General features: G+C 37.3%; 1 protein-coding gene across 2 annotated transcripts in view; it reads left to right on the top strand.

Annotated features, from left to right (window-relative positions):
- Nucleotides 1-17,401, top strand: part of ube2o (ubiquitin conjugating enzyme E2 O) — a 99,074-nt gene that overhangs the window by 49,056 nt on the left and 32,617 nt on the right. Inside the window, exons 5-9 of one of the 2 annotated variants that reach the window (XM_008104370.3) lie at nucleotides 504-567; nucleotides 3,268-3,411; nucleotides 5,216-5,325; nucleotides 10,303-10,453; nucleotides 12,691-12,732. In XM_008104370.3, the coding sequence (XP_008102577.1) occupies nucleotides 504-567; nucleotides 3,268-3,411; nucleotides 5,216-5,325; nucleotides 10,303-10,453; nucleotides 12,691-12,732 (511 nt within the window). The remainder of the gene's footprint in view (nucleotides 1-503; nucleotides 568-3,267; nucleotides 3,412-5,215; nucleotides 5,326-10,302; nucleotides 10,454-12,690; nucleotides 12,733-17,401) is intronic. The other variant, XM_062970635.1, reaches the window with a different exon arrangement.

Here is a 17,401-nt window from a genome sequence, read left to right as displayed (position 1 = left end):
CTCTTTAAATAGGCTAATAATGACCTGATGCACTGGCTACAGTTTTATCCTTATTCCCATTATCTTTCCACAACATGGGTTAATGCTATTAATCCTTAATACAGTAGAGTCTCACTTATCCAACACTTGCTTATCCAACGTTCTGGATTATCCAACGCATTTTTGTAGTCAATGTTTTCAATAAATCGTGATATTTTGGTGCTGAATTTGCAAACACAGTAATTACTACATAGCATTATTTCGTATTGAACTACTTTTTCTATCAAATTTGTTGTAAAGCATGATGTTTTGGTGGTTAATTTGTAAAATCATAACCTAATTTTATGTTTAATAGGCTTTTCCTTAATTCCTCCTTATTATCCAACATATTTGCTTATCCAACGTTCTGCCGGCCCGTTTATGTTGGATAAGTGAGACTCTACTGTATTAAGAGTGTGGCCACATATGTAGCATTAGAAAAACTGTTCTATGTTTGGTTTCAGATATATTATTGTTGATTTTAGGTGTTCCATGAGCACAGAAGATGCCGCAAAACTCTATGATGTTTGCCCACATGTCAGTGACTCAGTAAGTTTTCTTTCTTCCTGAAAGAGTTCTCAGTTTGCCAAGCTACATTTTATGTTTTATGGATCCGATATGGGGGTTCCCGCATAATTAAATTAGTAACCCGTTTTGGGGATTCATTCTACAGGGAGCAAGATTTACTATTACCAAATCTAGAGTGGTTCAGTGAAGCACTTGCCCCATGAAGTTAATTACATTCTTTCATTTATATGGGAGAAAAACGAGTACTTTGCTATGCTTACTTTCTCATTATTAGGCATCCAAAAAACGACTGCTTTTGGATTCTGTTAAAATATTAATCAAATCTGTGTCCTTCTTGCCTTGTTTATCATTAGAGATCTCACGTGTGACTATTTTTCTACCTTTATTGCTATGGAAATGGTCACAGTGAATTAATCTATTACTAAGTCCCTAAAACAGTTAAAAGTTACTGTTGTTTTAGATGCCCTTCTTTGCTATGCCCCATTTCTTGACACTTAGAAATTCAAATGACATATTTCTCACTGCTTCTCGATTTTTCTGTGCCATCCATACTTTTGCACACCTTGTGTTCCTGTTGCAGTTCTTTGCAAACCATTGCTATCTATCTATATATATAAAAGGATAAAACAAATTCGGCCTAGGACAAAACAACAAAACTACACATCCCAGAAACACTAAACTTGGGAACACAACCCCTCATCCATGCCTCTACATTCATACAACAAAAAGAAAAGAAAAATAAAGTCCTAATTAGAGGGAGAGGAATAATTGTTTTTTATCCAATTGCTGCAGTTAGAAGGCTAAGCTCTGCCCACTTGGTCTCCTAGCAACCTACTCAGCCCAGGGGACAGGCACAGTTAGGCCTCAGGCCTCTTCCACACTGCCTATAAGATACAGATTATCTGATTTTAACTGGATTATATGGCAGTGTGGACTCAAGGCCCTTCCACACAGCTATATTACCCATTTATAATCTTATATTATCTGCTTTGAACTGGATTATCTTGACTCCACACTGCCAGATAATTCACTTCAGTGTGCATTTTATACAGCTGTGTAGAAGGGGCCTCATATAATCCAGTTCTAAGCAGATAATATAAGATTATAAATATACAATAGAGTCTCACTTATCCAACATAAACAGGCCGGCAGAATGTTGGATAAGTGAATATGTTGGATAATAAGAAGGGATTCAAAAAAAGCCGATTAAACATCAAATTAGGTAATGATTATACAAATTAAGCACCAAACATCATGTTATACAACAAATTTGTCAGAAAAAGTAGTTCAGTGCTCAGTAATGCTATGTTGTAATTACTGTATTTACAAATTTAGCACCAAAATATCACAATCAATTTAAAACATTGACTACAAAAACATTGACTACTAAAAGGCAGACTGCGTTGGATAATCCAGAACACTGGATAAGCGAATGTTGGATAAGTGAGATTCTACTGTAATATGAAATAATTACTGTGGTAATCCAGTCCAACCCAATTCTGCCATGGAGGACACAATCCAAGCACGCCCAACAAATGGCCACCCAGCCTCTCAATAATAATAATAATAATAATAATAATAATAATAATAATAATAATAATAATAATACAATCATAAGGTTAGGAGACACCCCTAAGGATCATCCAGTTCAACTTCCTTCTACCATGCAGGACGACACAAACCAAGCACTCCTGACAGATGGCCATCCAAGATCTGCACAGTAATAATACAAATCGAATCATAGAATCAGACAGTTAGGAGAGACCCCTAAAGGCCATCCAGACCAACCCAACTCTGCCATTGGACGATACAATCCAAGCACTCCCAACAGATGGCCAGCCAGCCTCTCAATAATAATAAGAATAAGAATATCATACAATCCTAAGGTTAGCAGATACTCCTAAGGATCATCCAGTTCAACTTCCTTATATTATGCAGAGGACACAATCCAACCACTCCTGACAGATGGCCATCCAATATCTGCACAATAATAATACACATCTAATCATAGCATCAGACAGTTAGGAGACACCCCTAAAGGCCAATCCAGTCCAACCCAATTCTTCCGTGCAGGACACAATCCAAGCACTCCCAAGAAATGGCCACCCAGCCTCTCAATACTAATAATAATAATAACAACATCATCATACAATCCTAAGGTTTGGAGTGACCCCTAACGGATCATCCAGATCAACTTCCTTCTACCATGCAGGAGGACACAATCCAACCACTCCTAACAGATGGCCATCCAGCCTCCACATAATAATGATGATGATGATGATGATAATAGAAGCATAGAAACCAAGAGTTTGGAGAGACCCCTAAGGGCCATCCAGCCCAACCCTTTCTACTATGCAGCAGGACACAATCCAAGCATTCACAACACATGGACAACGGATAAATACTATACAATACTACACAGGGACACTTTCACAGTACACAAACAACCAAATGCATACTAAACATAAAGGCAACCATACAACAGACATTCAATACCACCACCACCTCAACAAGTTCTCACCAACACTACCAGACAACTCCACAGCAACGCGTGGCCGGGCACAGCTAGTAATTGTCTATAGCAAAAAGAAGACTTTGGGAGCATCCAGTTTGACACAAATTTGGAAGCAGGAGAGGAATACACAAATACCTTTCAGGAGGGTGAAATGAGTGAGCAGTAACTGACTGTTTTCCACTTCCCATGTCCCTTTATTCTTTTAGGGCCTCTTCTTTGATGATTCATATGGATTTTATCCTGGGCAAGTTCTCATTGGTCCTTCAAAGGTCTTCTCAAATGTGCAGTGGCTTTCAGGAGTGAAGCCTGTTCTCAGTACGAAGAGCAAGTTCAGAGTGGTGGTAGAAGAGGTAGGGTTCAATAAGTTGTAGCAGTACTCTACAAACACTGTCTCACCTGAAGTTTTCCACAAAACTAGATGTGTTGGGTTCTTTGACCCAAATGTGTTGCTGAAATAGAAGCACTAATTTTGTGGGTGAGGACATAACCTGTTGCTTGGGATTTGGTTTTGACTTGAAACAATATTGTTTTAATGCCTTCTTCCTGCCTAGTGTTTAATTGAGTCTCCTGTCAAATCCTACAATGACAGGAAAAAAATAGGAATTTCACCTCCATTTTAATTGTGTCCAGGTTTATACAGAGTGTTTCAAAATGATGGACCCAATTTCAGAGTAATCATATCTCACAATAGCAATATATTGCAATTACACAAAAACTTACAGTTTAATGAGTTATCAAGTCATCAAGTTTTACTAACCATTTTGAACCAGAAACAAATATTTAAAATAACTCGGCAAATAGAGACTATCTCATTAGGCCTTGTTTTGCGTGGCTGCCATCTTGCGAATGAAAAGGGCTAGAGGCTGTTTGTGGGCTGGAAGAGTCATCTAGCAGAAATTATTTGAAACTCTATGCATTGGCAAACTTTTTTGCCTTGGGGTCGCATTGTGGACCCAACCGAGAGGGCTGGGCTGGGAGAGAGCACAGCCAGACATACACTGGGTGGGCCGGGGAGGGAGAGGGCGAGAAGGACCTGGGTCATCTCAGGTTGTCCTCCTGGCATCAGGCCTTAGTTTGCTAATGCCTGCTCTATACCCCACCCTTTCAAGTGGTAAGAGTTTCGTTCATGGGTGGTTCATGGTTGCAGAGATGCAGCGATTTCCATCTGGGTTCATTGTTTTGAAAAGCAGCCCTCAATAAATCATGCTTCTTGCCTTCTCAGTGCAAAGTGTGTGTTTTTCCTACATTATTTTTGAAATGATTTGATTACACTTAGGTCCAGTGTGTTGGGTTCTGATTAAAGATGCAACATTAACAAGAATTAAATTTATTGGGAAAGATTGGGATCCAGGGTGTATTTCATGTCTGAACAGTACAAAAGATACAAGGGAGATTATATTTCACCTTTTGGCTGATTGATTTCAGTTTTGAGTCTCCCATTAAACAGAGTTCTTGACAGATGCAATATAGCAAAAATATAAAATTCCATGTAGAAAATAACAATAAAACAATGACTGGCAAGCACAATATAAAGCTGACAAAAACAGTAAAAGAACATTACAGCATATTAAATGAAATTAAAGGCAGCAGTGAGGTTAAAGTGCAGAGATCTCAATCATTAAAATATTTTCAAAATTCTGGAAGGGGGAGAAAACACTTCACATTGCACCAGTGATACCATAAAGGGAGCAAGAGGAAAGCTCTCGGGTGAGCATTGCATCGATGAAGTGACACCACAAGAGTCTTCTCCTTTGTTACTGCCTGCCTTGCTGCATGTGGTGAGATGCCCCGGAGAAAAGGCTCAGAGGTTCCTGTTGTTCTCTGGCACAGTCATACTATCTGTTTGGAACATCTTCATATTCCATGGAGGGATCAAGGTATCTTCAGAAGTACCAGCCATACTATCAACAGTCATATTACTGTCATACTATCAACAACAGTCATACTATCCTGTTACTGTTGTTTTAACAGTATATCTTCTGCAATTTATTCCTTTCCTTCAATTGGAAATAGTTCCTGTGTTTACGACCCAAGTGAGATGTTTCCATTTAAAATGGTGTCTTAATTTAGCAAAATATTTGAGTTTACAAATTACTATAGTGAAATGTTATAACGGTGCTACTTTGCCTTCCTTAACCTCTTTTTGTTTTCTAGGTTCAAGTGGTAGAACTGAAAGTTACTTGGATCACTAAAAGCTTCTGTCCTGGAGGAACAGATAGCATAAGTCCACCACCATCTTTAATAACCCAAGATAATTTATCTCGGTAAGGTATAATTCATATTCAGCATCCAGTTTTGCTACTATTCTGCATGTAGGGGGCTACCAGGACAGCAACAGTTTGCTTTCTGAAATAGAGAAATGTTACCACATTATTAACAGTAATCAATGCAAATGTTTTTATGAGGGATGGTGGATGAATTGGTGAGGATGAGGAAAATGCCTTAATAACCTATGGCCAATTGGCAGACTGCAAATCTCTTTTAAGGCAGAAATTAGAGTTGCAGGAGCAGAGAAAATGTGTTATATATAAATAATTTATTATCAGATACATTATAATCCGTTATATAAGTATATTTTGTACAGTTATTCCATGTACATCTTTTATTTATTACATTTTCCCTTCTCCCTATGTCTCACTCTTCTTTTTATATTATCTATTTATCTAAAACATCTTCATTCAATTCACCCTTTCCCCCGCCTACCCCCCCCACCTCATACCCATATCACAATTTCCATTATACCTTTAACTTCATCCATGATGATGGTATGCTCACATTGGTGGAAATGTCCAATAACGAAGAAAATTAAGAAATTATTTAAAATACCACTTCAAATAAATATGGATTTGATGTTAATGGGAATATTAGGGAACAATAAGATTAATGTATGAAAAAAAGATTTATTCAAATAGATGGTTTTAGTAGGAACGGTGGTAATAGCATGGGGTTAGAAAGATGAAAAAATGGAATATGATCAATTGGAACAATTACTTTTTTGATCAGGTCCAATCAAATATTATAGCAAGTTTAAGCAGGAAGATAAAATGGGAAAATTAAAGAGAAATGATTGATATATATGAAATGGATAAACAGTGGTGAAGCCAATGCAAATATTGTATAGAGATTGGAAAAATTGAGCAGAGAAAATTAGTATCTTTAACTCATCACAGAGTAAGTACATTTTGGCCTAACAAAATGGCAGAAAATACATCCATGCAGAGTATATAACTTCAATCAGCCTATGCATCTCTCAAAAAGCAAACATGGCAATGTAGACAGTATTTGGGGTGGAAATAATAAATCGGAATGCATTATTAATAAATCAGCAGAGAAATTGTGCAAAATACCAAATTGGCTCCCAAGAAAGCTTTAAAGGGGAAGTACAGGCAATCCCCAAGTTATGAACAAGATAGGTTCTGTAGATTTCTTCTTAAGTTGAATTTGTTTGTAAGTCAGAACAGGTACATTTTTAATGTAACACCACAGGGGTGTTAACCCTTCCCTGTGCTATCCAAAGTTTGCATGTATATACAGTGGGGGGGGGGAAAGTATTTAGTCAGATACCAATTGTACAAGTTCTCCCACTTTAAAAGATGAGAAAGGCCTGTAATTGACATCATAGGTAGACCTCAACTATGAGAGACAACATGAGAAAACACATCCAGAAAATCACATTGTCTGATTTTTCACAAATTTATTTGCAAATTGTGGTGGAAAATAAGTATTTGGTCACCTACAAACAAGCAAGATTTCTGGGTCTCACAGACCTGTAACTACTTCTTGAAGAGGCTCCTCTGTCCTCCACTGTAGTAATGGCACCTATTTGAACTTGTTATCAGTATAAAAGACACCTGTCCACAACCTCAATGCGATGATGTGAGGTAAGGGGGAATCTTTTTGATCCCACCATACAGTTGCCACCAAAATGTAAAGGTGTCTGGATGATGATTTTTTACAACCGCTGCCACCAATTATGGAGATGTCAGGCAGAGGATAACCTATTCTTTTTAATCTTCTTATTTACTTTAGATGGTAACGTTGCTTAGTTTTGAATATAGTTGTGACAGAGACTTAGATGGTTTAAAGAACAAAACAAGTTTATTCAGGTACAGAGCTTGTGGTTACTATAACTTCTTTAAGGCACTTAAATAACAGTTTCAAATAGATGTTGAGGTGTTCCAACTTCCAAAATGCTTCCTCCTCTCCAATCAAACTATTAACTGATCTCTTAGATCTACTGGGATCACTTCCCTTTACTCCTCAGCCTCCACATATAACCCTAAACAAGTCACCCAACTTGCTTAGTCTGGTACTACTAGAGGTCTGCTTCCCTGATTTCCCTAATCCTGAAACCAGTCTTTCCCCTGTGACTAAAAATCACAGACTAAACTGTCTTTTTAAACATTCCCTCCTTTTCTCTTCAAACGGCGGTTGGCTCCGCCCCCATTGCTACGGTAACCTGCCTCAGAATGCTGAGCTGGTTACCTTCCCCCATGTATTGTTAACTCCAATACTTACCTATTTTAAACATAGCCAAACATGACTTCTAAAACAAAATCAAACAAACATGTCATTCATAAATTAAAACAAAAACACATACTTCTTTACACTCAAGCAGTCACACTTCAAACTCCACTATGGTGAAGACCAAAGAGCTGTCCAAGGACACCAGAAACAAAATTGTAGCCCTGCACCAGACTGGGAAGATTGAATCTGCAATAAGCAAGCAGCTTGGTGTGAAGAAATCAACTGTGGGAGCAATCATTAGAAAATGGGAGAGATACAAGACCACTGATAATCTCCCTTAATCTGGGGCTCCACACAAGATCTCACCCCGTGGGGTCAAAATGATCACAAGAACAGTGAGCAGAAATCCCAGAACCACACGGGGGGACCTAGTGAATGACCTGTAGAGACCAATGTAACAAAGGCTACCATCAGTAACACACTACGCCGCCAGGTACTCAGATCCTGCAGTGCCAGACGTGCCCCGCTGCTTAAGCCAGTACATGTCCAGGGCCAACTGAAGTTTGCTAGAAAGGATTTAGATGATCCAGAAGTGTATTGGGAGAAAGTCATATGTTCAGATGAAACCAAAGTAGAACTGTTTGGCAGAAACACAACTCGTCATGTTTAGAGGAGAAAGTATGCTGAGTTGCATCCAAAGAACACCATACCTACTGTGAAGCATGGGGGTGGCAACATCATGCTTTGGGGCTGTTTCTCTGCAAAGGGACCAGGGTGACTGATTCGTATACATGAAAGAATGAATGGGGCCATGTATCATGAGATTTTGAGTGCAAACCTCCTTCCATCAGCAAGGGCACTGAAGATGAAAAATGGCTGGGTCTTTCAGCATGGCAATGATCCCAAGCACACCACCAGGGCAACGAAGGAGTGGCTTCATAAGAAGCATTGCAAGGTCCTGGAGTGGCCTAGCCTGTTTCCAGATCTCAACCCTATAGAAAACCTTTGAAGGGAGTTGAAAGTCCATGTTGCCCAGCGACAACTCCAAAACATCACTGCTCTTGAGGAGATCTGCATGGAGGAATGGGACAACATACCAGCAACACTTTGTGACAACCTTGTGAAGACTTAGAGATAACGTTTGACCTCTGTCATTGCCAATAAAAGATATATAACAAAGTATTGAGATGAACTTTTGTTATGGAACAAATACTTATTTCCCACCATAATTTGCAAATAAATTTGTGAAAAACCAGACAATTTTTTGGATCTGTTTTCTCATGTTGTCTCTCATAGTTGAGGTCTACCTATGATGTCAATTACAGGCCTCTCTCATCTTTTTAAGTGGGAAAACTTGTACAATTGATATCTGACTAAATACTCCCCCCCTCCCCCCCACTGTATCTTTTTTCTGAAATCTTCTGAACAGCAAAACAAAGCTTTGGATAGCATAGGGAAGCGTTAACACCCCTGTGGTGTTTATTTTGCTGTCTGAGCCCTTGTTCAGAAGATTTCATTTCACTTTCTGTCCCTGTGATAATTGGATTTTGAAAAGTTTGGCTTATTGTAGAAACATGGATTGATGAAACAGCTTCAGTGGAGACACCTTTGCCCCATGATAACTCTTTCAGGAGTGAATAGCCCTTCCTAAAGGGTAGATTTCTCTCACTTCCTGTTGACTCGCCTCTATTCTTAACTATGAGTTGTTTGTAAGTTGAATGTTTGTAACTCTCAAACTGCCTGTATTGTATTTCTTCAATCCTAAGACACACTTCTTTCCTTTATAAACATCTCTAAAAATGGGACGCCTCTTAAAATCACAGGTGTATCATGTGTCTTTTTAGTGGTGGAGGTACTGAAATTAGGGTGCATCTTACAATCCATGGTGTCTTACAATTGAAGAAATACGTTATATACAGTATAACTTAAGCAATATGATGGGATTCCTGGGTCTAGCATATTCAAAACTTGGTGTACATTCAAATATTGACCAAATCTCAGGATTACAAAATCTGCTTTGTGGTTTTTTAAAAATAAATCTCCAAAATTTCAACTGGAGCTAGGTACCAAAATAATATACTTTTGAGTGAAAGAATCCGGTGTCCAGGAACTTGTTTTGAGAGAGAATTATGAGCAAAGCACACAGTATTTCTACACAGAAATCCAATTCTGGTTAACCAAACTTATTTTTCGCAGGAGTAGAATCATGTTTCTGCTATTAAACAGCTGGGAGTTCGAAATCCTTATCAATCTATTGTAAATTATTAATGGATCCATCAGTAGATCCCAGATAATCTTATTTATTTATTTATTTATTTATTACATGCATTTATACCCCGCCCTTCTCCCCGAGGGGACTCAGAGCGGCTTACATTCTGCCACGAGGACCAGCAACAAGTATACTATAAAACAAAACAATTCAAACATGATAAAAAGTATACAAAAATTAAAACGCTGCAAGGCAGCGATATTGCACCATAATCTTCTCCCTATCCTTGTGAATAAGTGACATTAAAATTCTGCTTATATTTCGTTCTGTACATCCAATTTGGGAATGTGCTTTCCCTTTGCAGCATCAAAGTGTTACATTATTGAATTAAGCCTAAAACTCCATAAAATGGAAAGGTCTTATTTCAATTTAAATCCACTGATTTCCCAAACAGTGGCAAGTGACATGTACACAAAAGGCCAACTTAAGCTACTAACACAAAGGATTCAAGAAAATTGCCTCAGGCAGCATTAAAATAGTATCTCTTTTGCCTTACCTTTCACAGTGTAAAGCGTCTGGGGTGCTTTGATCATGCTGAGCGACAACTTGGAGAAAGGTGTCTTTATGTGTTTCCTGAGAAAGTGGAGCCTGCAAAAATCACTTGCGAGTGCCCAGAGAGAAACTGTGTTCTAGGAGAAGGAACTATTGCCAAGAAGGTACGATTGACTATGGCAAGAAATGTCAATTTACTGTTTCTGTGGAACTCACTTTGTTCAGAATTTCTATAGAGCTTTCTAGGTAACTCGTCATCATTCTTATTTGACTCTAAATCTACACCCATTTTTGATGTATCCCACTGATTCTATATACTGCCTTCAGACTAAATTTAATTATTTCAGAATTATATGGCCGGCCCTCCGTATCCACAGACTCTGCTTCCACAGATTCACCATCCACAAGCTGAAAATATTTTTAAAATCCAAAAAGCAAACCCTGCTTTTGCCATTTTATTGAAGAGATGTCAATTTACCATGCCATTTTGTGTAATGGGACGTGAGCATCCAAGAATTTTGGTCTCCATGGAATATCCTAGAATCAAACCCCAAGGCATAACAGGGGCCTGCTGTATGTGCACACATATATGCATGCTAGGAATATGTTGCATTGCTGAGGCTGCTTCATTCCACTGTTAATATTTCTCCAGCTTTTTAGGGCTGCTTTCTACGTTGCTTATTACCAATATGATGATTTTCATCAGATTTGTGTGTGTGTGTGAAAGCACAAAAAAGGGAGGCGGTTTTACTTAGAAAAAAATGGATATTTCTGATTATTTTTGATGGATCAGTCTTGCATCAGGTACATTTGTGCGTGTGTGTTCTTTTTTTTTGTCTTTGTCTGTTACATAGTAGAAATAAAGTCCAGAAAGAAAATGACAGAGATAAAACTATATTTGAAATGAGAAGCACATTATTCCTAATTTCTTGCTGTATCCTCCTTCTACAGTGTTTTTAGAACTTTGTGTGCTAATCACTTTGAATCCTATTTGGGGAGATAAAGCGGGGTATAAATCAATATAAAAATATTATTATAATAATAGTTTTTAAACTATAGTAAATTTCATTTTCAGCAGAAAAGTTTGTCTGCCTTACATATAGACACAGCTTGTTAGTTTATTTATAATTATTAAATACCAGAATTACAGTTTTGGTATAATTAATAATATACTTTCCTGACAATTCGTGTAATTCTTTTTTTTTGTTAATATATTCAGTACTACTGCACAAATTATGGAATTCATTCTGTATATTACTTGTGCAAACGCCTATTTAATTTTTTGTGTGACAGATTAGTGTCTTACAAATATGGAAAGGGGCTATACATTTACTGTGATTATGGACATTTTTATTATCATCTTAGGGCCCTTCCACACAGCCATATAACCACAATATCTGCTTTGAACTGGATTATCTGAGTCCATACTGCCATATAATTCAGTTCAATGTAAATTTTATACAGCTGTGTGGAAGAAGCTTTAGTGAAGCATTCCTGTTCTGTGAAGTATTTCTAGTCCTACCACTGACTGGCAGATTTATGTATTCAGGTGGAATATCCATTTCGTAATACAAACTTGTAAAATATGGGGTTTTGAATCAAATACACATGTCAGCTTTCTATTGTTATACCTAATAATCGCCTGCTTCCTGCAACCTCTTTGAGATTGTCATTCAATTTGGACAGCTGCAGAGCTTCAGAAGTCTTGTGGCCAGCAGATTCTGTCATCTATAGCCATAGCAACTGACTATGAATTATGTCAGTTGCAATCCAAAATCCTCTGGAAAACATAGCTGTCCACCTTTTCCATAAAAAGAAGAAAGTTCTTAAGCACATAGAAAACCTAAGAAATAGTTGATCATTTGTGCACAGCTAACTGGGTTTTTCACCCATCCATATTTTACCCTACAAACCCCTCATTGAATATGCTGCCTAGGGGTATGGTGGAGTCTCCTCTTCTGGAGATTTTTTAAGCAGAGGCTGCATGGCCATCTGTCAGGGATGCTTTGATTGTGTATTCCTTTATGGCAGTGGCTGGACTAAATGGCCCTTGAGGTCTCTTCCAACTTTATTTACTATATTTATACCCTGCCCTTCTCACCCCGAAGGGGACTCAAAACAGCTTTACAAATTGGCAATAATCCATTGTCATATAAACAAACATGTAAAGACAATAAGCATATACATTAAACCATAAAAGTTAAGAAAAATCTATACATTAAAACCAATTGTTAAACTCTATTATTCTATGATCAGCTATTTCTGAGAAAATACATTTGCAGTAAACTTTCAGGATAAAATACTGCAAAAACTGGGGATCATTCCTTTAAATCTGTTTTATTTCTGTAAATATCCCATTCTTTTACCAGTAATACCAAAATTATGGTGTTTAATATTGCAGGTGGCCTGTCCCTGTTTTGTATCCAACGTAAAGCCTGAGAAGGTACTGTACTAAACACTTGTTCTCTATCTGAAAACGCCCTAAGTTTCATTATATGCCCTCCTAAAAATCAAGTAAAAATTAAGTCGCTAGTGTGTTCCCTGTCAGCTTGCAAATATGACCCTCTTCTAAAAATATTAGCATGCTTTATTTTTCTGTTTAAAATTCATTTGTGGTGTTTACTGTATGTTATCTCGCTCCCACCTCCATCACAAGCGTGGCTTGTGGAGACGAGGGAGCGGTCCTTCTCCGTGGTGGCCCCCTGCTGTGGAATTCCCTCCCCAGGGAGATTAGGCAAGCACCCACCCTGTCAGCCTTTAGAAAACCCGGTAAAAAACAAGGCTTTTCCAGTGCGCCTTCGAATAATCATTCCCCATGGCAGACCCCTCCTAAAGGAAGCCTGCTTTATTTGCACTTTACTCTGCTCCCATATTGGAAATAACTGGACCTCCTATTCCAACCCAAAATTTCTCTAGAGAACCCTTTAGCACTTTATCCAGGCACTTTATTAAATGGTCTTACAACTATATACCTTACACTTTTGTGCCCCCCCCCCCATTTTATTCATTAGTGGTGGTGTTTGCCTCATATTATTTTACCATTCTATTTTACTATTATTGTGTTATACTGTATTATTGTGTTATTAATCTGTTTTTATTTTAATTGCTTGGGTTTTTTTGTTTTTTGGGTGGGTTTGGTGGGTAAACAGTTTATTAATGATATGGTACATAACAAAACAGCAAATTATAGCAGATATAGTCAGATAACAATCATTTTGAAATATACATACATTAGTAATCAACTGGTTAATTGAGTACATATTATCAGTACAGTGTTCCCTCAGTACTTCGCGGTTCACTTTTTGCGTATTCGCTGTTTTGCAGTTTTTCAATAAACTCTAAAATACTATTATAAATCATAAAAAATTACAATTTACAGTCTAAGGAAGGGAGGAAGGAAAAGCCAAAGGGAGAGAAAAGGAGCTCAAGTGGCAACGGGAGGAGAAGGAGGCGATTTATCAACACACAATTGGTTGATAAAAACTTAAAATAGTGTATAACTACTAAAATAATGTATAAATATTAAAATAAATATAGTATCCCTACTTTGTGGATCTTCACTTATTGCGGGTGGTCCTGGAACCTAACCCCAGCAATAAGTGAGGGAACACTGTAACTCAAAACATATAGAATTGCTCTTTCTACATGTTATCCACTATTTTCAATCTAGGTTTCTACTCATTTTAAAAAAATTAAATATAAGAGTTCACCCTAACATTCAAACAAAGACATACAACGTATTACACACAACAGACCCTGCACACACCCAAAACCCCTATCCCACACAAAATAAAACCCCTTCCCCACACCCGTGCACCCTTCACCATGACTTCCAATCCTGAAGCACTATGAAGCCTTTAAGCCAATTTATCTATCCTTGTTAATAGTAACCCTAAATTCCTAATGGAACTCCTCTATGTTACTGACTCTCTATTCAGATATGCTATGGCTAACTTCCATGTTTCTAAAAAGTCCTCATTACTTTTGTTCCTCCTATTATTGGTAAGTTTGGCCATTAGCATATATTCCCGCATTCTTTCCCTCCAATCCTTTTTAGTTAAACCTTTTTCCCCTTTCCAGTCTTTGGCTATGGTCAATCTTGCTGCAGCAAGGCTATATTGGTATATTTCTTGGTCCTTTGGGTTATTGTTTTCTCTATGTAAACCTAGTAGACACAATCCTGGATTTTTTTTTTAATCTTATTATGTGCATTTTATTTGTCTCTTTAATTACCTTGTTCCAAAATTCCTGTATGGTCACACAAGTCCACCACATATGGATGAAAGTCCCTTTCTGTTTCCTACACCTCCAGCGAATAGCTTGTTGTGATTTATCTATTTTTGCCAATGTTGCTGGGGTGATATAGCATCTATAAAACATTTTATATTGATTCTCCCTAATTGATTCCGATATCGTGAATTTGAATTCTTTGTTCCATAGGTACTCCCAGTTATCCAATTCTATTGGCCTACCTAGGTCCTTGGCCCAGGATATCATTACTGTCTTGACTGTGTTGTCCTCCATATTGTAACTTAATATGTATTTGTATAATCTGGAGATTAACCCTTTGTTTCCCTTTTCCCATATTCTTTCCAGTTCTGATTTTTTAGATTGCTTGTTGATGTTGTTTATATATGCTTTTAATTTTGTTCATGTATTGTTTTTTGGGCTTGGTCCCATGTTAGCCGCCCCGAAAAATATATTATTATTATTATTATTATTATTATTATTATTATTATTATTATTATTATCTTTCTACATATATATTCAGTATAACAGTACATTCAGTATAACAGTCTGCTTTTAGGTAGCTTTCATTTTAACATTCATTACTCTGCTTTAAAACAGTAGCTTAACCTTCTAAAAACAATTGCTTTGGGCATCATTATTTTGAACAGATTTTGATATTTTTTCTGTATTATAATGCCTTTTGGCATGATGGGAAAGAAATATGGAAATGTGTAACCACACATGGAGAATTTTAATTACATGCAGAGAGGATATTCTTGAGTTGTGAAAATAACAAAAATTGATAATCAAAATGCTAGAGGTGATGAAGCAATTCTTCGAGGAAATGTTACAAAATTGGGAACTTCTTGACTTAGAACAAATGGATAAAGAAGGAACCTCATGCAGATTAACATGGTATGGCATAGGGGTATGTACTGGATAGTCCTCCAGAGGTGGATGAGGCTATCACTGACATCTAATCCCTATGGATCTTTATTAACTCCAGTACAAGAGAGAGGGTTGATGCACAGTACCCCCAATATCTCTAGTCCTTTTTACTTACCAATCAAAGACTAGAAACAGAGAAGATAAAAGTTCAATAGTTTATTCTGCAGAAGAACTGGGGGGGAGGGTGATTTTCCAATTGAGACAAGCCAAGAAAGTGTCAAAAAGTGCCACGTTTGACTGTTTCTGAATCATGGGTTTTATAGTCTCAAATTGATGCAAACATGCACTCGTACACACAAAATCAAACTTTCTTTTCCCCCTATCTGTCTGTAATTTTCCCCTCTCACCTCAGTGCCTCTATGTCTCTTTTCTCTTCTGTAAACAATCCTGTGTTTCCCAAACAATCCTTATGTTTCTGAAAACAATTTCCGGCACATTTTTTCACCTCACATCTTCTGTTGCGTCAGCCCTAACTCTCTTGTCCTGCCACTTAGCAGCACTTTAGCAACGTTTACCTCTTTCCACATTACGTTTTGCTCCTGCATCCTATTTCTTTAACCCATTTTAACTTTTCCTTCCTGTGAAAAGTTTCCTTCCTAGTCCCAACAAGAGGATCTGTGTGGATTAATGTATCTAATTAGCCAGTAGGGAAATAGAGTGCTGGGCTGAATATGTCTTTGAAGTGATCCACCAAAGCCCTCCAGTGTTTGAATTGAAGTGTTTCTTCTCCAAAGCAGACTAAGCCTCGATACTTCTGGAGATTTGGTAGCAGATTGATTTGGAGGAATATAAAGAGCGTCTCTCCAAAATTTTCCCCCCATTCCCAGCTCTCCAGATATCAGGGATGTTCATCATGTAACTCTCAGATGTGGATGGACTGCAAATCACAGCATGCTTCATTGTTGTATATGCTGGCTAGGGCTTCAGGACTTTTATTTTAACAACATGTGAACAGCTGCCCTGCCATATTAAAAACAAAATACTAAGGTTTTTTTAAAAGAATAGGTTGGTAAAGTCTATTGTACAATGAAAGTGGGAGAACAATAATTTTTATAGAGAAGTAGGAAAAATATAGAATAAGAGAAAGAGAAAAAAAGAAAAAAATTAAAAATAAAAATTTAGAAAAAGAAAAATGTTGACTTTCATCTTGCTTTTACTGGTCTTTGAATTCATTCGTAGTCAATATCTTATTGTAATGATACAACTTTCCCTTCATCTTCTTCTAATCTTGGAATTGATTAACTTCAACTGATGAGATCTAGTTTGTTCTGTTTTAAATAGTCTTTTACTAGGTCCTAATTAGTTTCCTTTTTAGGTAACCCCTGATTTGATGATAACCAGTGAGTCAGCCTATCCATGTTCATAATCTCTAATACCTTATTTATCGAGTCTTCTTTTTTCGGCATTTCATTTTGCCTCCACATTCTTGCATAAACTAGCCTAGCTGCTGTGACCAAAAAGTTGAACAAAATCTCTTTATTCTTGTCATTCTCAATATCTAACATTCCCAACAGGAAAAAGTCCGGTTCCCATTGGATTTTTATTTTCAAAATCAATTGTATAGCTTCCTTTATGTCTTTCCAAAACTTGCGCTTTCAGGCAAGTCCACAAAATATGAAAAAAGTACCCGTCTGTTGTTCACATTTCCAACACTTATTGGATGCGTTCTTATAACATTTAGAAATTTTATTTGGTGTCATATACCATCGGTACTGCATCTTAAGCCAATTTTAAATCATGTAAGTATATTTAGGTCTTTGTTTCCAAGCTTTTTCCCAATGTTTTAAATCAATCTGGTGGCCAATATTTTGGGCCCATTTCACCATGCAGTCTTTTATTTGTTCTTTCTCAGTGGCCCATTCTAAAAGTTTTTTATAGATTTTGGTGAAATACTAGGATTGATCAGGTGTCTTCCTCACGTTTTGGAGAAGCAG

Source organism: Anolis carolinensis, chromosome 2, assembly GCF_035594765.1.
Source record: "Anolis carolinensis isolate JA03-04 chromosome 2, rAnoCar3.1.pri, whole genome shotgun sequence".
NCBI classification, from domain to species: domain Eukaryota; kingdom Metazoa; phylum Chordata; class Lepidosauria; order Squamata; family Dactyloidae; genus Anolis; species Anolis carolinensis.
Note: the sequence above shows the minus strand (reverse complement) of the source record. Positions and strands in the feature narration are given on the sequence as shown.